Raw genomic sequence first — 25,586 nt, 5'->3', positions numbered from 1 at the left:
CCCGAACCTACCATATCACCTGCTAATATAGTAGATTCTTGAAATTATTTAGAGAAAATTATTTATCAAATTCATACAATATAAATATTAAAACGTTGGCATTATATTTTTAATTTTGGCGTGTGCACAGCCAGTTAATTAAATAAATAAGTAAAAGTGCGATAGATCTGAGATACTCTCTTTTCGTCTCTCTCTACATGTGTGTGTCCATTATTTAACAATCGAATGAAGATATTGATGATCCACACTGAGAAAAATGTCCAAGTTTTTTCTGAAAAAGATCGTATTATCCTTCTACAAACAACAGACATTTATAATTAACTTGATATTTACGATTAACGGACATTTCCTTGACATTCCGATCAATAAATTTCCGACGAACTAGTATTTTTATCCGGAGTGATCATCGCCCGATCTTTTTTATATAAGTACTTAACGTCGCGCCGCTACCGTATCGCTTGATTAAATAATGGATTGGATTCTATTGTAAAAAATAGAGAAGTCTTGAACCACTTTTTGTCGTTATAAAACAAGATGTAAACTACGCATTACTACAATACTTACATACTTTATATATTCACATAATAAAAAAATTATTAGATCTCTTTGATTGCGTTAAATTTATAATAAAATCGGAAATGAAATATATCTTAAGTCTTATGTGAAATAAGTAGTAATAGATATAAAAGTCGATACGGTATATTATCGTCCTGTAAGAACATATGACAAAAGAATTTTGATTGATAAAATAATCTTGTTTTTAATCTTGTATTGTTTGCAATGCGTCTTATATAAAAAAAGGAAGAGAAAAAGTAGTTTATTTCTAGAATTAAGTTCGATGCATTAATTCTCTGTGCATGCCAAAATTAAAATTATAATCTCAACACGTATACTGTATATTATTCGAAATAAAGACAACTTACATTATCGAATTAATTTTACTTATAGAAATGGTCGAATTAATCGATACGATATACTAGATATAATTATTTACCGCGTTGATTCTCTGTAAGAAATATTAAATTAGGTTAATATTCAATTTCTTCTCATCCTATGGTTAGTTTCTAAAGATTTTTTTGGAACTCTCTAAATTTTCTGGAATGAGATTCACTCCAGAAGAGTAAAAATTCACTCCAAAAAAGTGAAAGTTACTCCAGAAAATTTAGAGAGAAGAAATAGACTACTCTCTCGAAACAAATTTCTGTGAATACATGCGTAAAAAAATTAAAGTCTCTAATTAAACAGAGATGACACGCAAAGCTGACGGAAAATCGAAGAAAATCAGGCGCGCAAAATGCTGAAGCATTTGACAAAAAGTTTATGTCCTAGCTCCCAATATTTCTCCACCGTAGTTTCTTCGCTGCTTTCGGCGAAGAAGATCACAAAATATAGCTCTCGTTGCTTTCGATCCGAATAATAATGTTAACGCTTATCTTAATTATTATTTATGGCTGCACGGTAATAATTTCATGGATTCGCGAAACTACATCAACGATTTTGTTACTGAATTCACAGAAAAGTAACAGGAGTCCAATATAAAAATTAATCTTTTACATACATATATTACAATTTTATGAATGTGTGTAATGTTTTGAACAATTTACAGAACATGGATGAAAGGGGGAGAACAAGAGAAATAACATCTTTTTTAAAATTACTTTGAATATGTAACTTCTTTAATAAATTAATGAAAGAGTGTTATAACATCATAAATAATATAATATAACATATATTTTTACGTTGACAACCGCATTTCCATTTTTGTGTTGTTCATTATTTGAGGACGTTAGTAACTTACATCACTGTAATATTTTTTTATATAATATTATTAAATAGATAGAGTCAGTACATTATGATTTGTTTAAATTATTTTAGATTCTCTTCGATATATGTATACATGGATACAAACTGATGGAAAAAATACTTAATCATACTTCGCAAACATTAGCCGCTATGTAGACTATTGCGTACGTGATTTGCATATAACAATTGAAGTGACAAAGCTATTGATAAAGTGTGCCGGAATTTGCGAAATTGCGAATTAAGAACATGAAAATAGGTGTGCGCTTTAACCAATAGAAATAATCGATTTCGAGAAAGCGAATCGCACAACTCTCGGTTTTTGCAACCTGCCACTTCCGTCACTTGCTCCTGCAAGAGCCAAGTGCTTTTTAGGGCAACCGACATGACAGGCGGGGGGTTTCGTTTGACGATCGTCATTTTACGTGGGGCGGCGCAGAGTTGATAAGTGGGACATACGCTCCAGCATCTCGGTATTTCATAGTGAACTCGCCATCAAGTCGGACCATCCGTCCAGGAGAGTCACCGTCACATATCCTCGTGTTTCTTCGTATCGAGCTTACTCCGCGACAAAGTACTCGCAATCTCGCCCACGTACACTCATCGCTTAAGTCGTAAGTCACCGAATCATCTTTTTTTTTAAACTTTTGTACACTATCAGTTTTGATAATTATACATACCACATTGAAACATAATTATTGAAAAAGAAAATTACATCAATGCGCTAACTTTGAGTATTTATCGGCGAATAATAGCGACAAGATTTTCATATTGAAATCCTTTGAAATCTGTGCAAGGCAAAATATTAATTCGAAATATCAAATTATTTTATAACACCCTTTTTATCCAGTGTAATATTTATATGTATCACATATTTATATTAGTTTAGGAAAAAATTAAAAACGACTATGGTTACAGTGCGTGATCAGTGTATCATACATGTATCTGTATCTTTGTATACATTTATTATGTTATTTCATTACAAATATTGATGTTATAAATATATATGAATACGATTGAGAAAATAATTTTTATGATAATATTGTTGAAAAAACAGACAAATTTTTATGATAATTGATGCTATTATTATGCGTCTTTGGACGCAAATCACAATAAATTTAAATGTGAAGTTCTTATTATTGCCGGCACGCTGCAATTTTGTTCCACTCGTTTATTATTATCTTTTAGATAGATAGATAGGTAGATAAGTAACAGACTGTTGTCGGGTAATAAAGTGAAGAACCTTTCGTTGAACAAACGTTCCACTGTAATACAAATTTTGATGTACTCGAAATACTTGATTTTTCTTCATGTAATTATATTTTATTGCATAATTATAATTTTGTAATAATACGAAAAACCTTTTCTTTTTTTGCAAAAAAAATTCTCTAAAAATTTTTAGAAAAAGAATAAAATGCCTTTTTTTTTTATTTTAAAATTTTTATGCAGAAAAGTATATTTAAATTAAAATTTTGTTAAGATAAAACAAATTTATATAATAATGAAAAATATGATTTTGCTATCTCCTTCTCTCGAAACTTAACTGGTAAAAAGTTTCTATGCATTAATTTTATTAAAAAATTCTGTTTCTTCAACTTGCCTTTGTAAATTTACTTATAAATAAATTTCAATGTTTTTGTGGAACGTATATTGATTAGCCGATTTGTGGTCAAAGAATCTGCAATATGAATCAATTTAAAAATTGTAGTTTTATTTAGATGTATATTTTGCGCGCACTTCTCTCAGTAGTATTAGACCTGTTCATTTTAGTTAAACTTCTTGCACGGTTCATTTTTCCTCTTTTTCTCTGACACATTGAAATGTCTCTCCAAAGAAGAAACCTATTCTCTTAACCGCTTTAGTGATTTAAATTGTTTCTATTCAAAAGTAAAATTGCGTCTAAATGTAGTGAATCACGCATGTCGTGGCGACTTTTTTTCGCTGATGCTTCTTCCCATCTGTTGCGCCGACAGACTTCCCGTAAGGCATACTTTCTTGAACGGCTGTTTTACTTATTAGAGTGGAATTGAATAGAATCTCATTATAATTTTCCAACAGACGTGATACACGCTATGTAATGTAGTTATTATCGCATAAATATTTTTCTGCAAATATCTGTATTTCAAATTTTTAGTTCAGCTCAATTATTTATATTCAATGATTCATATTCTATCATTCATATTCACATTCGATAATTGTTTGCTTCAGTTCCTTTTCTAAAAAACGTGAATTATTCTCAGTATCATTTTATACAAACAATTAACATGCAAATCGCCGCCGAAGCTTCTTTCACTTCTTGAAAATTTTTTGTCTCGAGCATTAGTCAGTTCGCGAACAATATTCAGCATCGGCGGATTAACAAAAAGAGGATCATTAACATAATAAACAATTTTGCAATTTATGCACATGTAGTATGAAAATTTCCACGTTGACTAATAAATATTCGCAGCGCGCAACAGAGATTTATTCTTTTCTGTTTCTTAAAAGAAAGACAAAGAAAGAGAGACTCTTTTGTATAAATCTTTTTAAGATAATTGATATTTGGTTAGACGTATCGTGTTAAATGTATGGTACGTGTTTTGCGTATGACGCACGCAATAATTTCAAGACAAAACGTAATATAACACGGTAGTTATTCGGGATCAAAGTAGCGGAGCGGTTCACGCTAGTGGGTGAGAGTAACTTCGCTGTAACACAATTATGTCGCAACACTTGCTCGAGTTTCATCTGTATGCAATTCGTGTAACTGAAAGTAAAATTATTGTGGAAAAATGAAAATATAGAAACGGAAAGATATAATTCTGCAAAACACGAAAGGAAAGCCTTGCTCATTGTAGTAAAAAATAATTAATATAATAGTATATAGTGGTTACAGTAATTAGTTAAATCATCGTATCACTTTATTATTTTCGCATATCTACATTATTATTTTATTGGTTTATTTTAAAGAATAGCAAAATCTTATCATTCAGTTTAATTTTTATAAATTTTCGAAAGTAATTTCGTCTCTGTAATCCATGACGTCGAGAATGTTGTGATTTATTAATGACAATTTATTTGAGACGAGCTAAACCACGATGATACATTTGAGATGAAACTTATTGTACTACTCCATTCTGCAGCTTCCACGCGCGTTACTTTTCGCAAGTAGCAGTCTCGTAATCGTGTTGTATATAACGAAGGACACGAAGGAGCGTATCTTGCTAAGGGAAGCAAAATTTGTGCTGCTCCTGAAAGGCTCTTGGAAAATAAATTTTGTAAAACTGTATCTTTTGTGAATCATTATACTGCATGAATCGCAGCAACTGATGAATAAACATATGCGATGCGTACGATGCGATATCACAAGTTGAAGAGCACGCACGTTTCGCCTCAAAAGAAAGTCGTACGTTATTTGTCAGATACTACGTGTAGCATCGCGCGTTGAATCTCGAGAGAAAACGTCACGTGCTGTAGGATTAGTAGGTCAGTGTTCCTCTTTAACATCCTCCGTTTCTTCACGATAATCGACAAGCGCCCGATTCATTTTCGATCATTAATAATCCGAAGAACGATCTACTTCACTTCCAATTGCCAGTAACATCGGCGCGCAATTAAAGAAATCATTTCTGCATTTCAAGTTTTCAGCTCACTTCAATCATTCATATTCAAATCATTATTGATTTGCTTCATCGCATTTCCTTCTCTGAGAAACGTCAGTTACTCTAGTTATAGTAGTATTACTTCTTATTTTTACAAACATAACGTACTCAAATATACAAATCGTCAGCTTCTTCCACTTCTCGCGATGATCGTAAAAAAGTCACGATATCGCGGTCAGTTTTTGGTGCAATTTTCTGGTCAATTAGCAAATACAGGCGAAACCCGTCAGTCCGGTCGAAAACGTGAGATGCTACATGCTCCCGTCTGGGTGGCTTCCATCGCCTCGGGGCCCGTTATAAGAGTCTAGGAATTTCGATCCGCGATTGGCAATGACCTTAAAGACGCCAATGGCCTGCTTTCCGGAGAACCTGTTCCTGCTCGAGCGTATAGCATTTATTTATGTTCTTTTCTCGTTTCTCCATATCTTTCCTCTACGGCCGTCCCCTTTCTCCGCCTCGAACGTATTCTGTTCGACTACATCATGTACCGTTTTGAAGTGCCGTAAGCACTTTTACTAGGATGACACTTCGCCGTGCCGAGCCTACGTTCCGGAAGAGAAACGCACGCGTAAGTGCATCCTCCGGCACACTGTGAAGCCTGTTCAATCTAAAGGTCGTTTTGATTTTATTTAACGTTTGATTCGGCGTACTCATTTCATGATTATGATTAATATTGTTAATTGCAAATTATTTAACATGATGTTATATCTAAAAATTTAATACTCTATATTTAACTATGAAAATCTACATTCATATAAAAATTCAGAGATCCCGAATTCTGAAATTTGAGAATTATTTTACTATAAATTTAGCTTAAAATCAATGCAGATCTGAGGTACGTACTTCAGATTTACGGATGTATGTACATGCGATAAAATCAAGTTTCTCCTTTTTTTGTATTTTTTTTTTGTTATTTTTTTTCATAATTTTCCCTTGCACATGATAGACTACTTGATGCCAATTTCTATTTTTAAATAATATTTTTTAGATAGATCCTAAGATATTAAAAGACTTCTCGAGATCAGTTTTGATATCGATTAATATCCACGACGTTCTTGAATGAAGGAATTCAAATGCACGGAAAAAGAACTGTCGGAAAAAGAACGTTTTATTGGTTGTAGATCCGAGCGTTATGCTCACGTTAGTAATTTAAATTTATAATTATATCTGTATTAATGAGTTAATTATATCGAATTTATTTTGTTCATTTATTTCGTTCATTTACTTATTCAATATTGTGTGACCTACATTTTTGTACTTGCGACAAATCAGTAAAAAAGCGCAAAATTTGTATTCTAAATTAACTTTTAATTTGTAATATCAAAGCACCGAGGTTGTATTCTAAAACAGCTTTTAACTTGTAATATTATTTTTCCTGAAAATTGCATACAAGCAAATTATAGTTTCAATCCATTGAAACTGCTTTATTCTTGTTACGAACCATCTTATTATCGTGAAATTTCAAATCGCGTCGATTGTGAGAGGAAGATGTACCTTTTCGATAGCGCTTTCACGTGGATTATTCACACCCGTTCTTTACCACTTGTATGACAGCAATACAGTTGCAGAAAACGAGGAGATAGCTGTACCACTGACTTATAGTGAGTCCGTAATTAACCTTTAGTCACGTGGTTCTTTTCTCTTTTGATCATAGTAGAACGTTGCTTATCGTTGATATGTGCGTTGAAAAGCAAAATTGAATCGGTTAATTAACGACGGCGTCAAAAAATAGTTGCGTTTTTATCTATTCAAGATACAGGCAAATTGAACGTATGATTATAGAAATAATTATAGCTCTTTGCTAAAATACATAAGTATACGCATCAAATAGCTTGTATAATTTCAGTTTAAAAAAAATTAAGCTTTAATCAACTATAATTTCTAAAACCTGTGTCAGTCGATACATAATTCACGAATTTCACGATAGAATTTTAAATTTATAACTTGATACATTCCGACATGTATTTTGTATGAGTGTTGTGTATGCCGATTCTTCAAATACCTATTTTCTGTATTATACACATCAAACTATAAGTATAGAATTTTATTTCAAATACCATCGTGATTTATAAAGCGTGCTTTAATACAAATTATAACTCACCCTGTGACGGATAACGATCTTTGTGCGCAATTGATAAGTTTCTTTCAATTCAATTTGGCATATTTTATTTATACTAAGATCCGAAGTAACTGTAACGTTTATACTAATTACATGATTTTCTCTTTGATAGCTTCTTCTCTAAAGTTCGAAAGCCCCCCTATAACTATATGCTATCTCATAGCGCCATAAACTGAACAGTAAAGTAAGAATTTATGACATACTCCTAAAGAAGAGAAGCATAAGCTACTTTGAAAATAGCACGTCAACCTGGTTACTCTAGGTAAAGAGTTAATATTAGCGTAAGTCAAGCATTCGCTCTGTTGCATTTCTGTTCTGCGAACGTCTACGCTGATTGACAGTCAGCCTTGTGCTAACACGTTCGTCACAGATATAATCGTTTAACATGACACTTTCAACGCAATGATATTTGAACTTTTACTTCTAATCACCGATCCTGAAGATTAAAAGTAAAGTAATACGGATACATATGTTTTTTTTTTTTTTTTTAAGATTGACAGCATAATATTATCGATTATAATTATTGTAAAATAAACAGAAAGAGATAAAGATAGAGAAAGACGTATATTTCTTAGAGTTGCTGTTCTCGTTTTTTAATAACTCAATATCCATGATATTAACATTCTTTTTAGGTCATTAATTAATATGACCAAGTACACTGGAAAATATATTATTTACGATTTTAAGATGAATTAGAAAACAATATAATACTATTTTATTTGTAATTTGAAAAATTACATTGTATCATATAGTATTATTCAAGTTATTCAGTAAACACCGAAAGGATGTCTACTTTCGTTGTTTAATGTATGCGGAAAGGCTAAATTTGTATAAAAAGCGAAATAGAAAGCTATTATAATTTATGAAGATTTATGTTTTATTTTTGGTTTTTTCTTTGATGAAAAAAATTGTTGAAAAATGTTTTGTTTACAACAAAAAATGAAATCTATTATTTTGTAAATCTGAGAAAATATAGAAGAAGCTGATTTCTTGTCTAAATCGCTTTGCGGATGTTTTTTGATAAATGATTCATAGGCTGCGTTTCTCTTGGCGTTTACAGCGCTTATAAGCATCATTTATCTTTGTTTAACATTTGATAAACAACAAGGATGAAATGATTTTGTGAGCGCTGTAATCAGCTGTAAGCGCCAAACGGAACGCAGCCATAATACACTTTCGGTTCGATTGAATGTACTACAAGAATTTCTTAAGAAAGTTAATAATTTAGATTAATAATGCGTTAATAGATGATTTGTATATTAGAAAATTGAATTTGTATATTAGAAATTTATATATTAGAAATTTATATATTAGATATAAATCGGACATGAAACATTAATGTTTATCAACGCGGAATCGATCATCCAATTCCGGATGTGGGACCCATAATATTAGTAACAGCCTCGTGAATCAGGTTCCGTTAAATTATCCGTAAACTCTCGACGTCGAGAGAATGCAGACTACTGGAAGAAAGGAATATTTAGAAGTGGGGCACCTACATAACTCGCATCTTCACGTCGTCGTCAATCTCATAAAACGTACATGGAGGAGGGAACGATCACTTTGTATCTAATTAGCCGTAAAGAAGGAGGAACACAAATGCGCGTTCCAAATATCTATTTTAGGTCGACCGAATTATCTATCGAAATTTGGCTAATTATGTGCCGCATTTGGAGAAGCCAACAACTTAAATCTTCCCCTCCTTATTTTCGCTATTAAAAATTTAATTTGTATTAATTTCCAAATCCTCCAATTTTCAAGATTTATACGAATTTCATGAAAACTATTGGCTTATAACTTTAATTGTCCTTTGAGAAAATTGTGATACGCAGTACGTAGTATATTATAATGTTAGAAATAAAAGATTGCGATTTCGATGATTAGTTATGACATTTTTTTTTTTTGCGAAGTTAAGATAAAATATAAAAATATTCACTCCTCGCTGAACCGCGACAAGATTGCGCGCTAATGTCACCGGGCGATTACGAAGCTGCTCTGATGTAACAATTGCGTACCACTTCGTCGTCGTGAAGGGCTGTTAATGTGGTCGACATCCAGCGTGCTTGTGCGAGGAGACAGCACTTTGCTTCGTACACAATTCAGGAATATCATTCTCTCCGCGAGAACACAGACCGCGGACATTCGTTCGGTGTGTTGAAAGCGCGACGTTTAGAGAATTCCCTTTTTTTACACGTGCACTTTCCACACGTGTGTCGCACATATTAACCACACATAATGTTCTGGAAAGCCATAACGAGATCGTTGCGTGGATGTACATAATATATGTACGTCGAGAGCCATCAAAGAATCATGAATCTTCCGTTAACGGCGGCGCGATAATGTCGAGGCCGTTTCGTTGGTTCCTCTCACGTAGAAGAGAATAAAAGGCAAAAGTAAAATATTCATAAGAAAAGAATAGACTCTTAAGATCTGTTAGTATCGGTTTCTTTTCTTTTTCTTTTTGCTGATATTGATTATTATTCTTGTGTATCCAATTATCGAAATTGACGGCACGTAACCGATTAGCACGTAAAGCATTAATTAATAATTATTAACGCACACAATCTTTATAATGTGTTGTTAAATGCAAGGACGATAATTCAAGAATTACGTGTTAATTGTTCACACATAGGGCTCCTAAAACTTGAATTTTTTATTTGTCTTTTTCTTTTAAATATAAAAGTTCTCTTTTCTTTTTTTAAATATAAAAATTAAATAGAATTTATTTGAAAAGCCTAAAAATTTTAATCAGTAGTTGCAGAATTTATATCTTTTTAACATTATTTTTGCTAAATTCACTTGTGCTACTGAAAACCTGAAGCAGATTAACACAGCATGCTGAAATTCCTTTTCTTCCTCTCTCTCTCTCTCTCTCTCTCTCTCTCTCTCAATATAAAAAATATAAATATTTTAAAATATTATCAAATATATATAGCATAATTTTCTTCAATTCTGAAGCTGTAAATATTTGTTATAGATATTCCAACAATATGGCGCCGAATTTGTTCGGCAGTTCAGCGACTTTATTCCTCGAAGCTTCTCAGCAGAATGTATCGCAAAAGAAATCGGCGGCAGAGAAGTCTGTGACGCAAAAATTGCCGATCCAAAAGGCACAAAGCTCGAAGCCTAAGAATCAATGGAAGATTGTCTGGAGAAACATGATAGCTTTTGCCTACCTTCATATCGGTGCACTCTACGGATTGTATATTTTAATAACGGCTGCCCAATTTTACACGTTCGTTTGGTGTACGTATAATCGTTTATATATATTTTTGAGACTTAATACTCGAGCATTATTTTATAAATTGCAATTGATCGACTTGTGGGAAGGAATAATATAATATATATCAGTAGGGGGAACTAGTAGATCTCTATAAAATAATAATAATTGTCTCATTTGCGAGAAATCTCACGGTATATCAGTATATTTAATTTTATTTGTTCTTACAGCTATCTCAGTCGGATCTTTTGCTGCTGTCGGTGTTACAGCAGGCGCTCACAGATTGTGGGCTCACGGATCTTACAAAGCGAAATGGCCGATGAGAATTATCCTTATGCTTTTGCAGACCATAGCTTTCCAAGTAAGTCTCCCTGCAACGCTGTTATATGACCTCATTCGTGCAACAATTATTATTGTAAATTCGTAATTATTATCTCGTATATATAAATCAATATTGCAAAATTTGTTTTGAAAAAATTACTTTAAAAATATAAAATAAAGATTTATTGATTTAAGAAAAAATTAATTCTTGTACTTATTATTTAACGTGCATTTTTGCAGAATCATATTTATGAGTGGGTGAGGGATCACCGAGTCCATCATAAATTCACGGACACGGACGCGGATCCTCACAACGCGCAGAGGGGTTTCTTCTTTTCGCACATGGGCTGGCTTTTGGTCCGTAAGCATCCGGATGTCATCAGCAAAGGGGCTACGATTGATATGAGCGATCTCGAGAAGGATTTTGTTGTCGTCTGGCAACGCAGGTACGATAACTTGCCATTGACAAACGATATCTCATTTTCTATACTCAGTCGGTCAAGTTTCACGAATAATATCACACTTTCTTTCCTAAAGAATCATTGGAAATGAGTCTGCGTTTATATTAACAGGCTTTACATCATCTTGATGCCTGTTTTCTGCTTTCTGCTTCCCACTTGGGTACCGTGTCACTACTGGAACGAGAAACCCATGTACGCGTGGTACGCCACCCTCTTCAGATACACGCTGTCGTTGCATGTGACTTGGCTGGTGAACTCCGCGGCCCACATTTGGGGCATGAAACCGTACGACAAGTGAGTATCGCGATCGATGAGATCCGCTTTCGTCTTGTTCATTTTATTTCACTCGCAAACCTATCGAACCTACGTAAAAGAAAGTTGATAAAGAACGGAAGTAGATAAAGAACGTGCGCTCGTATCGTTTTCCCGCAGCTCCATTAGCCCCACCGACAGCTACAGCGTCGGCATCGGCGCCTTCGGCGAGGGCTGGCATAATTACCATCATGTGTTCCCGTGGGACTACAAGGCGGCCGAGTTGGGTAACTATCGTACGAACTTCACCACCGCCTTCATCGACTTCTTCGCCTGGATCGGCTGGGCGTACGATCTGAAGACCGTAGCGTACAGCATGATAAAGAAACGCGCGGAGCGAACGGGCGACGGGTCGAAATACGAGCGACATACGGACGGTCATCGTGACGAGCATCATCATTCACACGAGGGGGTTATATGGGGGTGGGGCGATGCCGATATGGCGCCTGAAGATATGCAGGAAGCCCAGATCATCAACAAGGGTGACTGAGCCCCGAGATTCGGCCCTTCAAAATTTCCGTACATGCGGCATTACAACTCGGAGTTGCGCAGAACGTGGATATCTGACAGACGTTTATGATTTATGACGGTATTGTAGATTCATAATGAATCCGATCATGTCTGAAAATCTAGTATATTGTTATACATTGTGTGAAGTAATCTCCTTTTATAGATGTGTAGTACTTATTACATCGTTATCGATAGATCAACAATAATGGGACTATGATGGTTGTTAAATTAAAATTGTTTTATTTTTCTTCCAACAGCTCTTGTGCATGTACTGCAATGCTGCTGTATCATGCAATCGGTGGAAATGACGCGTCTAATTGTAAGACGCGACTGTGATTACAACTATTTTAAATATTTATTTGAATAGAAATATTGTTTAATATTTATATGAGAATAACGGTTTAAATTTGTAATTTTAATATCATGTTTATTCCATTACTAGGTATTCAACATATTTTTGAGATTATCACTATTTTTCATTTCTTGTATAATTCGTTATGAATTACATTTCTATGCAAAAATTTATTTTTAAAAATTTACGCAAATTTCACATCAAAATACTTAAAAATTTATGTGAAAAGAAAACATGCCATCGTGTGTTTCATGTTTAAATTATCGATAAGGATACTACATTTGTTGGGCGTGCACGCTCTACGTTACAAAGTCCCGTTGTATATTGTCGGGTAAGGATACATAATCGCCCAAAGAACAATGATCGTTTAATGGCGTCAATTAATATATTTATTATATAATATTTTATTCGTACGTTGTTATATCGTTCCTCTCTTCAAAACGGCCGTTGGAAATACGAGTCGTGAGTTCGATCGCCTTGCAATGAAGGGGCGGAAATGGCGCGACAGCGATTTTTCGGACCGAATCAGGTTCCAGGATCGATGGATCAGAGGTGTTTTCAGTCAGGGATCTATGAGCGCGAAAGGCGTATTATAATAGCATCTCTCACTCGGGATAAATTTGAAAAAAAAACTCGGCCTCGTTATAGAGAATAAATCGAGATTTCGCGAATCCGAAATGGTGAAGCGACGATCTGGATTAGAGAGTGTGCTGGCGTGTCGTACAATCAATTACGTATGTACCTACGAAATCAAATTCATTCGTGGCCTTCTGAATGACTGTTTATGCATTTAGATTTATCGCGCGTTTAGATGCGCGAAACTGTTTTGGCGAACCTCGAAGTCAATTCCGTAATAATTGCGACGCGACAGAACGCGAATCGTTATCTAACTTCTAACGTTGTTGTAATATCAAGTAGCCAGTTTAATAAATTTTAGGCACTGTCATTATTAGCCGGAAATTCATATTCATCGCGATTCATAGAAAACAAAAATAATTGAGACGATAGAAGATTCGTATGTGACAAGCGATTTAGTTTTAATGATTATTGACCATATAGATGACACAACTGTAGCTCATAACATCATTATTGCACAAGCGATCGTAAATAGTAGGCGTTTTAATTGACTTTTCGATTTGTCTCGACACGACGACGATAAAGGTTCCATCATATCGTGTCACTTTCGCTCGTCGAGTATCACGCCAGTCGCGTTTCTCATTTTGATTATTGCGAATACTTGATGACATTGAATCAAAGTTAATGCAAAAACAAAAAAAATGTAAGGTCATAATTTTTAAAGATTTATTCTTTAAATAAAATACAAAATTATAAACTTTATTTTTCAATTAATTTTTCACAATTGTAGCATAAAACAAACATTTTTCGCATGTACATTATGCATTGTTATGTAATTACAAACATTTCAATATTATTAGATGCCCTAGTCATATTTGCACACAAAGCTAAATAAAAAATCTGCGTTGCACGCGGATAGAGATGCGATTAGAAATCGGCGATTGGCGGTCAGCTCTGACATAACTCCACAGGTGACGCGATGGCAATCGAACCGCCGTTACTTACATAATTAACAAGCGATTCGATGTTGCATGGCACATCGGACCCGAATTCCGCTTGTCTTCCGTAAATACTTAATCGCCGTGTATTGGATTCGAGTCCGATCGCGCAGCCTCGAATAGAGATTTCGCAAAGTGATTGTTACGCAATGCGCATTGTTTGAACGCGTGAGGCTAATTGCGCGATGTGTGCGCAATTAATTAAAATCCACATTTTATTATATTTCATTTTATTATAGCGATTCAAACGATTAAACGCGGCGCTTGTGTCGCAGAAATCACTGTCGCACAAATAATCGCGAGCGAACAAATCTTTTTGACAGTCGAGCAGTCACGTAAATTTTTGTGAATCTCTATACACTTGTGATGAGGCGTGCGTTTCATAATAATGTAAGTATAATGTATGGTATAGGATGTTTGGTGATAGATTCAATGACTAAGCAAACGGTTTCTCTACCAAATATTGACTGTTACTTAACTGCATACGAATAATTAAATATATAAACAATTTACAAAAATAAATCAAATCAGTGAAACGTAGAAAAGAATTTATAACTTTTAATCTCTAGGTGACGGATCACTTAAGCGTTAAAATTCAATTGTTAGATTGGCGGACATGAAATAAATAAAATCTGAACTTTTGATTGTTCTAAATGTGCGTTCCACTTTATATTTTGTCTTCCCGGTATATTGAAAATGTATTGAAAGAATCGCACGATCTTGACTGCAATAAGAGTTTGGGTTTTGATAGGAATTTTTTAAAACTTTCGCACTCTGTCTTACGCTGATTTTCCTACATGACTGTATTTAACTTATTATATTGTCAGCAAGGCTTTCTTGCGAATCTATATTACTATTAATATTTGCCCGACTGTATTGATTTGTACTCTCGTGCGTATACTTATCCGCATGAATCTATTTATGTCTACTGTGATGATTTTAGAGTCTTTTTGCTGCGACCGAGACAACCGTTCGAATTTGTAGATTACAACTGATTCAAGCGCGAGATTCCTGCGAGAGGCCACGATTTTTCTTCTACCTTAAGCACAAATCTCAGTTCTCAGTAGCATAGCCGGTACTTCCACTGCGGATCGCTTTTCTTTTTTACACAGGAAGCCGTAAATTTTAAGTGCGTAATCTATAGGGGAAATAATATGGTTTATAATAATATAAGAGTTAAAACGTCGAAATGAATAATGCTTCGTCGTTAGTTACGTTCCACACAAACGTAGATTTTGCTAAGACAATATATATATATAATTAAATATATATGTATATATAAAAAGTATATAGTATATATATATATGTATATATTTACACACACTGTATTTATATATAAATAAATTATTGTTATCGATATATACAGATCCCAAATCGATGCTGTTTTCATGTAGTAGCTGTCATTATTTTACAGTACATCCATAGATGCAAGAATTTATAATTAGACTGTTTCGTACATAGATGTAATTGTTACATAACAATCCTCGATTCATTAATTACGTTCGCTTGCGATTTAATTACCTATTACTCGAGAGTCCGTGTCCCATCCCGCGTTTCACTTTAACAGGGAGCACGGCACAAGCACAAGGTACTAATGTAAGTGACGAAATTGCAATTTATCCCTCGCCGTAGATCGCACAGATTGTGTATCCTCCGCTAAAGTGCTAATAATTGCTTTGCTTAATCACGCGGATTCCTAGAACAGGTCGCACCTTTACGACATCCGCACAAGGTTTACGTAACTCGGCATTATGAAATTTCTGTTGTTTCTAGATTTTCGCCCTGTCCCGTACTTGGGATCGCTTGATCCGTGCGTTACATGTTTGCAATTCGCGATAACGATATATTCTCGCGTGTGCATAAGCTCCGGCGAGACATTCGACAGTTTGCCGAAAGTCGGACGTGACTGTTTTACGATTCCTGCAACGGGTTTCGCCGGATGCACATAACGAGTCATCCATATTTTTCGCAATCTGCTGCGAGGGTCTATCGCAAAGATTTATAGAATAACGTTTGTATAGAGAATCGTAAACTTTGAAACTCTTGTAAATGGCAAAAGAGGAAAGATATGAACTTCATCAGTATTCATAGCAATTTTATGTCATAATTGTACTTTTGACATTTGTAATTATGACATTTGTAACCATAATTGTAAATTGAAATGAATCCGTAATGTGCTTTCTGCAATTACTGCGATTTATTTAAGTATTGACAATTTCATGTCAACTCAAACAACAAATAAGTGAATATTTTTTTTGTTCTTTTTGGCATTTTTTTTTACTTGCACATAATACAACGAATGTATTTATTTAAGTTTTATTGCCACAGCCATGACGTTTAATTGATATTAATTTTGCTGAAGTGCGAGAAATCGTACTTTGAATTTTTTTCTCAAAATTTTTTGATAGTTTCTTTATCCAATTTTATTAAAAAAATATGTATTATGATATTTTTTAAACTTATTTATTCTTAAAAAATTTGATACAATTTTAATATTTTAATGAGTTTTGTAACAAAAATTAGTTTCCTATTGTTTATTGTTAGTTCAAAAATTAAAACATTTTAAAGATCGTAAATTTCGAAATTTATGTAAATTGAAAAATTTGATGATGATTATGACATTAAAAGTTTACAGAACATATGTTGTAATATTAAACAATATTATGTAGGATTGAGGAAATTCAAAAAATTAATTTTAATTTTACATTCATAATATAAGAGTATTATGTACAATTGAGAAAATTAAAAAAAAATATTTCAATTTACTAAATTATCATACATAAAATTTATTATATAATGCGACAACATGAATGAACCAAGTGTTCCTAATTGTACTTTCAAAAACACAGTGTGGGTGCGTTCCACTTATTAGCCTCGCTTCGTGGCCGGGGATCGTTAATTATATCAATTTCGGTGAATGTTAATGAACGCGTGCGTACACGACGGTTAATTTAAGCCAATTTTACTTGCGAATTTGAATGCTAGTCGGCTGTGTCGTCGACATTGTGTCATATCCAATTAAGAACGATTTTCGTTAGAGAATCGACTCTTGCATACCGTCAACGGCGCTTAAACGCGCAGTTTCTCTCGAATGATCGAGTGAGAAGGAGATCGGGAAGTGAAACTGAATGATAGATCTTTAAATTCAGAGACATTTTCACAATTGTTTTAATTTAAGAATTGTATTGTGTTTAACACTCCTTGTCGTGTTTCTTGTACTTCGCATAGTGTGCCTTTTTTTACATTTTAGTTTAATGTGCAGTTCTCGTGGGAACCGAATATATGTACGAAAAGAACGTAATAGGTGAATATGTGCAATAAACAAATAATTACTTATAATTTTCATAGATAATTTTCATATATAATTTTCATGACAAAAAAATTAGAGAATAGGATTTTAAATATTTTCCTGTGCTACAGAGATCGAATGAATATTTTTTATTAGAAAACATTAATAAGGTTGTATTTTTTTTGTGATTTATTTCTATATGGAAAGAAAACTGCTTAATTAATGTTACAGTTTTGACGGCAATTTTTGAAGAAAAAAAAATTAACAATTATTTCGACATTTTTCGCGAATCTTTTCTATCATAAATAATTGCAAAATAGTTCCCCGAAATAGGAAAAAGATAAAATTATAAAGATCTATGTGACTGCGCATAGACACAACATATAAATTATATTATGTATTCTTTATCCTCTCCACCCAAAAAGTAATCTGTCATAATATTATTATCAGTCTAATTTTAAAATTCTGCGGCATCAGCACATTAAATTGTGATTACTTTAACCTCCCTGAGAATGATGTAAAACCGAGGGACAAAAAAAGAGAGAGTTGATACAGGTGCAAAAATCAGTCAATCGGATTATTGTTAATCGGATTATTATTAATCGAGTAGATTGATGGAAAATTTTATATTGCACCGAAATTTTCCAGACGCTACAGAGATAAGAACATCTGCTATAAAAACACTACGAGAAATTGCACATTCCCAATTGTGATCGGCTTGTTACTCGACATGCGGGTAACGCACCGATGAAGTAATCCGAGGGCAAAAGTCACGTGTCCTAGAAAGTGCGAACGAGTAAGGTGGGCTTCATTATACTTCACAGTTTCATTTCACTGTTAAAATTACTAACTTCAGAATACGATTTGTCTAGTGCAGTGCGATACCGCTCATCTCTCCGGGTAAAAATTTCTCTTATTTTATAAATATGTTGATTTGAAATAGAGAGAGAGAGAGAGAGAGAGAGAGACAGAAAGTAGAAGAATAATGTTTAATAATAATAATACATATGTTTTGAAATAAAATTGTGCACGTATTATTCATATAGGAAAATGATATAATTTAATAATTCTTAACTGTGTTACGAAAATTTCACTTATATTTCTAAATGGATTTGAAAAATAGAGAAAGAGAGAGAGAAAGAGAAAAAGAATAAGAGAATAATAATTTATTTAATAATATAATATGTTTTAAAATAAAATTGTGCACGCATCACTCGTGTAGGAAAATTTTGATTTAAATTTATTAATAATTTTTAACTGTAAAAAAAAAATAACGCGACAAGTCTCGTGTTCAATAATCGAAGTTTGCATGCGCGGACGTAACACGTGTGCACGCTATAGATAAGTGCACACACATTAATCTATCTTGCATTTCGAGTACAGTGTACCTTCTAATAGCAATAATTTATTTCTAAGAAGTCACCGAGAGAGTTTGTATCATCATTTATTGCCTACATCATATAGACGCTGTCTGCGTCACGGAAAATTGGAGCACAAAGACCCATTTTGACCAATTATGCATATTTGCCAATCATGTGTGTCGGAAGAGTATCTAACCGGCTTATATTGTTGTTTTTACTATTACTAAACAAATTATTTCAAATGTGCAATTTTGTTTAAAAGTAGCGAAGTATATACAGATTGATCCTAACTCGCATTAAATAATTGCTGAACTTTAAATGCTTTGTCTCGAAAGCTGTGATTCAAAATAAGAAATTATGCCTATTCTCTGATTTTTAAGACTCATTTTTAAAAATTCATTATTTTCAAAAACTTTACGTTAATTTTTTATATCCCAAATAATATCTCGTCGCTCTTATAACTATCGATTTTTTTTTACAGGAGCTCAAAAATCGATCATCTGTTTTACGTCTCGCGTAAAGCATTTGAGAACTTAAAGAGAATAGTGAATTAAATTACGCGGTATCCCTCTCATTGTGTGCACCCCAATAATGGGCAACAACAAAGTCGAAAGCCGACCGAAAGGCGGCGCGCCTCGCCTTGATGTAGCATCGGCAACGATATCGGGGTCACTTCGTCGTAAGAACGCCGTTTCCGCACTCCTCTGCTTTACCTGCGGTGCCTGCTTTATCCTGAGTTTAATTTGCACCTGCCTGGCGACATTGGTTGTTCTGTTGGACCAGACCGTTGAGGCAGCGAGCTATAGCCGACACGGTGAGAACACGGAAAATTCAGCTATTATCAGTGGCAAAAGTGGAGCAATTTCTACGATCAGAAACTGCTCCTGCGTTAATAATGTGTCGTGTTTTCTGATTACGCGTCTCAGACGAAGGATAGATTTTTGAAAAAAGAAAAGAGACTTTCGCAAGAGAGATGACAAAATCGCTCGCGAAATACAAGTCGGGATGCATTCACAGCGCGTTCAACGAAAATTTACTCAATGTGTTTGCGCTTTGTCAACGCAGCCAGTAACGTGACAAGTTTCTTGCGTGTCTCATGTGTCTCGTGTAAATCTCGTGATTGCTTGGCGGTTAATTTAAATGTGCTTTTGTAGGCTGTTCTCTTCAATTTAGCACAGCGAAAAAGCTTCTCGATATTACAAAATTCATCGGAGTTCTTCTCTGTAAAACAAATGAGTCACTCCATGCCAGAGTTAGATTTTTCATAATTCTTAAAAATACTAATAAATTTTATTCGAATGAGATTTGCTTGTATTCAATAAGAAAATACAATAAACCATGATCTAAGAATACTACTTTCAAGCTTTGCTGGTAATTAATTGACGCTGCACGAAAAAACTGATAACTTTATAGAATTTATTACTATTAAATTTATGAGTTTGAGCAAAGCACTAGATTACGATTAGATGTCACTAGAAATCACTAAATACGAAATGTCATTCTTGAAGTTCTTCTGTTGTAGAGAACAAATGAACTTTATTATTATTATTATTATAGATTTATTATCTTAAGAGATATTTTTTCGAGATATTAAAAATTGTTTTTGAAATTCAAAGTTCATTTGTCGATTAGATACGTAAACGCATTTGTACGTCTAGGAACTATTTAAATCGACAAGGAGCGGGCGTCCAATCGGAGCCATGCTCCGATTTCATGATCAGCTGATCGGAAAGAAACTCGCGCCCAAAAAATACTTTGCATTTTACAGCGGTAATTTACAGTACGATAATTTACATCAAGCAAATATTTTATATTCGCAATCCGATATGCAAATATCACTTCATTCGCAATTCATAAATAACCGGTCGCTTTTTAAAAATATTTTATCCAAATTGTCACTCCGACTTGGTTATAGCTGTCCTTAAACTTGTATAGGCTCAATCGTCTGATAGATAAATTTGCTTTCAACCTACATTGTGGAATAATCGTCAACTTTTTGTTCCCTTGTTGGTTACGTCAGCATGTGAGATCAATCGAAAATAATATCAGACAGATAAAGATTTCTAAATTATGCGCTAATATTTATCTGCGTGATATTGCGACGATTATTTATGGATAATTATTACAGATATTAATTTTGTTTGTAGATTCGAATAGACCAGAGGCATTTACAACAATGTTTGACCCGGATGAAAGCTTCAGATTGCCAACGGATGTCATACCTATCAAGTACGATATCTACTTGCATCCGAAGCTGAAAGAGGAAACGTTTTCCGGAAATGTGACCATTCTCATTGATGTCACGAAGAGCAACAATAGGAGATCCATAGCCCTTCATCAAAAGGATCTCAAAATAAAATCTGCGAAATTAGTAACGTTCGGTCTAGAAGAAGACTATGAAATTAATATCTCTTCCATCAGCAATCCTACCAAATATGAGGTCTTTGTGATATCAACTGATACAGAAATTAAATCCGGATTGTATAACTTGAGCATAGAATTTGACGGCAATCTTGGGAACAAAATAATTGGATTCTATAACAGCAAATATTATATAAATAATCCTGATGGAACTAATGAAACCAGGTAATATAAGTTTGTCATTTTATTAATAAGTAATGCGCAAACTTTAGATGAAATTTAATTAACTTTTCTATATATTCAATGATATAGCAAAATTGATTTAAATGTATCTTGTATATTTTTTAATCAACAGATACATTGCGACTACCAAATTCGAGCCAACTTATGCTAGACATTCCTTCCCGTGTTTTGACGAACCCAATTTTAAGGCAAAATTTTCGGTAAAACTGGTTCATCCTATGGATGATTGCTACAGTGCCTTATCTAATATGAATGTAAAGGTACATATTAAAATGTAAAGCAAATAATAGCGATATTAATTAATCGTTTCTTTCGGATAATTATTAAACAGTTTACTGATAAGTTATTTTTTGCTTTAGGATAGGCAAGAAAATACACCGAGTCGAGGTCTGTCGACAGTGACCTTTGAAGAATCTGTACCCATGTCCACGTATTTGGCTTGTTTTATTATCAGTGATTTTGTTCACACAACTAAGATGGCAAAGGGCTTGGATGGCCGAGAACTTCCGATCGGTGTCTACACCACGAAACTTCAGTCGGAGGAAAAAAGAAATTTTGCAGCGGATATTGGCGTCAAAGCTATCGAATATTACATCAACTTATTCAAAATAGATTATCCATTACCAAAACTCGGTAAATACGCAACAATAATTTACGAAAAGAGATTTATTGATTCAAATAAAGTTAAATTTGTCATATTCGTTTAAGAATCTTGACATATTTACTCTTATATTTATATACACTTTATTTATCGTGCAGATATGGCTGCTATTCCCGATTTTATGGCCGGCGCTATGGAAAATTGGGGTTTAGTGACTTACAGAGAATCAAGATTGCTTTACGATGACCGTAGTAGCTCTGTTTACGACAAGCGCGATATCGTTAACGTAATCTGTCACGAGTTGGCACATATGTGGTTTGGAAATCTCGGTAAATATTTCATGTCAATCAATTGTGGATTAATGAAAATCGTGGCTTAGTTAAGACATATGTATTCTTTTTTTAGTTACCATGAAGTGGTGGAATGATTTATGGCTCAACGAAGGTTTCGCTACATTCATGGCATCTAAATGTTCGGATGCGATTTTACCAAATCAGGGATATGTTAGTATCTCAATAATAATCTAATGGTGATATAAATATTTGAAATATATGAGTAAATATATTTATCTGTAATATATAAATATTGTTTCCAGATGGAGGAATTTCCTGTTGAAGTAATGCAGAAAGTGTTGAATTCCGACTCAAAGTTGAGCTCTCATCCCATAGTTCATGAACTAAAAAATGCAGACGATATTTCGTCATTCTTTGATGGAATATCTTATAAAAAGGTACAACATATATTGTTTTTAAAACTTAAAAATGTATAGACAAGGCTCTAACAATTCAAATATTAGGAAGAAGCGTTAAAGAGCCAAATGCAGAATATATTGTTTTATAATGGTTCTTGCACTTTTTGACTAATTTTTTACTGTCTCATTTATTTAATCGAACTTCTATCTATTTTAGGGAGCATCTATAATCCGCATGATGGAGAACTTCTTTGGATCTGATGTCTTTTTCGGTGGAATTAGTGCCTATTTGAACAAGTACGCCTTTGGCAATGCAGAAACGATTCATCTTTTCGAGGTTTTGCAAGATGCGTATGGAAAGAAATTAAACATAATCGATATAATGGACACTTGGACGCGGCAAGAAGGCTATCCCGTTATTGATGTGAAAAAGTCAGGAAACAAATTTGTATTAACCCAGAAACGATTCCTGGACGATCCAGACGCCGAATTCGATTCCTCAAAATCAATTTACGGGTAAGTTACTTTATCTCGAGATAATAATCGACAAACTAAATTTCAAAATTACGTTACATCTTACAGATATCAATGGACCATACCTATCTCTTATATCACCAACAGAAACGAGGTACCTTCTCTTGTATGGTTCGACAAGGATGCGAAAGAAGGTTTGAGATTTTGATTTCGTATAATTTACAATCTGTCTGTACGAATTAATGTATATCCTCTTTCTCATTGTAAAACTGTATACTTCCACAGTGGTGATTGATGTCGACGAACGTACTAGATGGTTCAAATTAAATGCGGGTCAAGTTGGTTATTATCGAGTTAATTATAACGAGGAATGGCAAACGTACAAGGAGCTGCTTCGGTCTAATCCCACGGTAAAGTCACGCAATTTTGTATCGTAAATAAAAAGCTATAATTTTACGGATTAATATGTTATTCTCTTAATTTTCTAATTAATAATTTCTTTGTAGGTTTACTTATTATACGTTTCTCTTCTTTTTATTGCAGAAAATGCCGGCAGTGGATCGAGCGAATCTTTTGGACGATCTGTTTAGTTTAGCTGATGCCGGCCAGATTGAATACGACATCGTGTTGGACATAAGTGTGTATCTCACCGAGGAGTATCAGGCTCTTCCATGGGCGGTTGCGAACTCGAAATTGAGGCCGATATATACTCTGCTAACCTCCGCGAAGCCGCGACAGAACCATTCGCCGATATCAGACACATATCAGGTAATATATCAATGAAAACGTTGCTTGAACTTCTTTCCGATGCCGTCGCGAATGTTATTTTTACATGTGAAAACAACATATTTTCAGGCTTTCGTCACATTCTTGGTAAATACCATCTACAAGGATGTAACATGGACCGTCGATGATACCGTTGAGGACGATGTACCGTTCTCGCACCTTGACAATCGAGTGCGACCGACAGTAATCGAATTGGCCTGTGAAATGGAGAATAGAGAATGCTTGAAAATGGCCGGACAACTTTTCAAGGAATGGCTGTTATATGACAAACCGCAGCATCCTGATATTCGCGAATTGATTTATTACTACGGTTAGTCTATCTCGCAACGTAATCATCAATTGCCCGTAACATTCGACTGTCAAGGAATTCTAATGGAACGCAAAAATCTCTTTCATTAGGTACGCGCTATCATTCGGATGAGAGTGACTGGGCTAAAATGTTCGAGAAATTTAAAACCGAGACCGATTCCGGCGAGAAGAATAAAATAATGAAGGGATTAGCAGGCACAAAATCCACTAAAGTTCTGAAGGAGTTAGTATTAAATCCGCTATACAATCCACTGGACAATTTTCAAAATACATTTTTCATTCAAAGTCAAATAATAATTTCTCTTTTTTTCTTTTTTAGGTACATTGCATTAGCATCTGACGAGAGATACGTCCGCGCTCAAGATTTCTTGAAATGCTTGATTCTAATTTCCAAAAATCCCGACGGTACGGAGCTGGTGTGGGACTGGGTGCGCGAGAACTGGGAATTCCTGGTGAACAGATACACATTGAATAATCATTATCTCGGTGAGATTATACCATCCATTACAAGCTCCTTCGCCACGCAAACCAAGATGGACGAAATCGAAGCCTTCTTCGCGAAGTATCCTAAATCTGGCGCCGGTGCGGACGGTCGAGCCAAAACTCGCGAGAACGTCTCGAAAAATATCAAATGGCTCGCTAAAAATGTTAAAACATTCGAAGACTGGTTGTCTAAAAACTGGCCGCTTAATAAGACCAAATAAACGTATCAGCAAAAGTATTTTGATGTACAGAATCAAACGAAAGGGCTGAAATGGAAGAAAGACTTAATACGTATTGATTTTTAACAATTAAAAGCAACTTCTTTTTCTTTTAATCTTGGTATTATATACCTCAACTGCTGAAATTACTGGCAACCTGACGATAATTGTGATTTTATACTGTAAAGAAAAGTCGAAAGAGGACATTATTCTTGCTAAAGACGATGTACAAGGAAACTGTACTCAATACGCTGAAATTACATTGTGATCCAATAATCTGTTCTGTCACGTAATTACCGTGGCAGCGACTGTCAGGCTAAATACAAAGGCACCAATATGCATTTTGCGCGAAGCGTATGCCTTTTAAGTAACGCATTTATAAATCTTGATACTGAAATATATATATAACATTTATATAAATATAATTTTATGATTAAATATAGCACGTTTATATTGTTAA

At 34.1% G+C, this 25,586-nt stretch overlaps 2 protein-coding genes and 1 long non-coding RNA gene across 10 annotated transcripts in view; 2 read left to right on the top strand and 1 right to left on the bottom strand.

Annotated features, from left to right (window-relative positions):
* LOC105456092 (acyl-CoA Delta(11) desaturase-like) overlaps nucleotides 1-14,069 on the top strand; it is an 18,771-nt gene extending 4,702 nt beyond the window's left edge. Inside the window, exons 1-6 of one of the 2 annotated variants that reach the window (XM_011699876.1) lie at nucleotides 2,096-2,414; nucleotides 10,538-10,806; nucleotides 11,011-11,141; nucleotides 11,342-11,547; nucleotides 11,674-11,856; nucleotides 11,995-14,069. In XM_011699876.1, the coding sequence (XP_011698178.1) occupies nucleotides 10,551-10,806; nucleotides 11,011-11,141; nucleotides 11,342-11,547; nucleotides 11,674-11,856; nucleotides 11,995-12,364 (1,146 nt within the window). In that variant the 5' untranslated portion in view covers nucleotides 2,096-2,414; nucleotides 10,538-10,550 and the 3' untranslated portion in view covers nucleotides 12,365-14,069. Of the gene's footprint in view, nucleotides 1-2,095; nucleotides 2,415-10,537; nucleotides 10,807-11,010; nucleotides 11,142-11,341; nucleotides 11,548-11,673; nucleotides 11,857-11,994 lie in introns of those variants that run through there. The other variant, XM_011699877.1, reaches the window with a different exon arrangement.
* Nucleotides 14,062-16,574, bottom strand: LOC105456093. Its single transcript, XR_975215.1, has 2 exons — nucleotides 15,832-16,574; nucleotides 14,062-15,448 (listed from the first exon to the last, which is right to left on the bottom strand). It is a non-coding gene; the product is annotated as an uncharacterized LOC105456093 (long non-coding RNA).
* LOC105456094 (glutamyl aminopeptidase-like) lies at nucleotides 15,884-25,586 on the top strand. Of its 7 annotated transcripts, none has more exons than XM_011699882.1 (15): nucleotides 15,884-15,906; nucleotides 19,442-19,774; nucleotides 21,108-21,546; nucleotides 21,677-21,824; nucleotides 21,924-22,197; nucleotides 22,324-22,494; nucleotides 22,571-22,668; nucleotides 22,761-22,895; nucleotides 23,074-23,372; nucleotides 23,439-23,524; nucleotides 23,616-23,740; nucleotides 23,874-24,098; nucleotides 24,186-24,426; nucleotides 24,516-24,648; nucleotides 24,745-25,586. In XM_011699882.1, the coding sequence occupies exons 2-15, from the start codon at nucleotides 19,552-19,554 to the stop codon at nucleotides 25,127-25,129; spliced, it is 2,982 nt and encodes a 993-aa protein (XP_011698184.1). In that variant the 5' UTR covers nucleotides 15,884-15,906; nucleotides 19,442-19,551; the 3' UTR covers nucleotides 25,130-25,586. The 7 variants fall into 7 exon arrangements, with proteins under 7 accessions (XP_011698184.1, XP_011698182.1, XP_011698183.1 ...); XM_011699880.1 differs by lacking the exon at nucleotides 15,884-15,906 and adding an exon at nucleotides 17,248-17,614; XM_011699881.1 differs by lacking the exon at nucleotides 15,884-15,906 and adding an exon at nucleotides 18,248-18,395.

Source organism: Wasmannia auropunctata, unplaced genomic scaffold (assembly GCF_000956235.1).
Source record: "Wasmannia auropunctata unplaced genomic scaffold, wasmannia.A_1.0 LD335767.1, whole genome shotgun sequence".
NCBI lineage: Eukaryota > Metazoa > Arthropoda > Insecta > Hymenoptera > Formicidae > Wasmannia > Wasmannia auropunctata.
The sequence above is the reverse complement of the archived record's forward strand: the minus strand, read 5'-3'. Positions and strand labels throughout refer to the sequence as shown.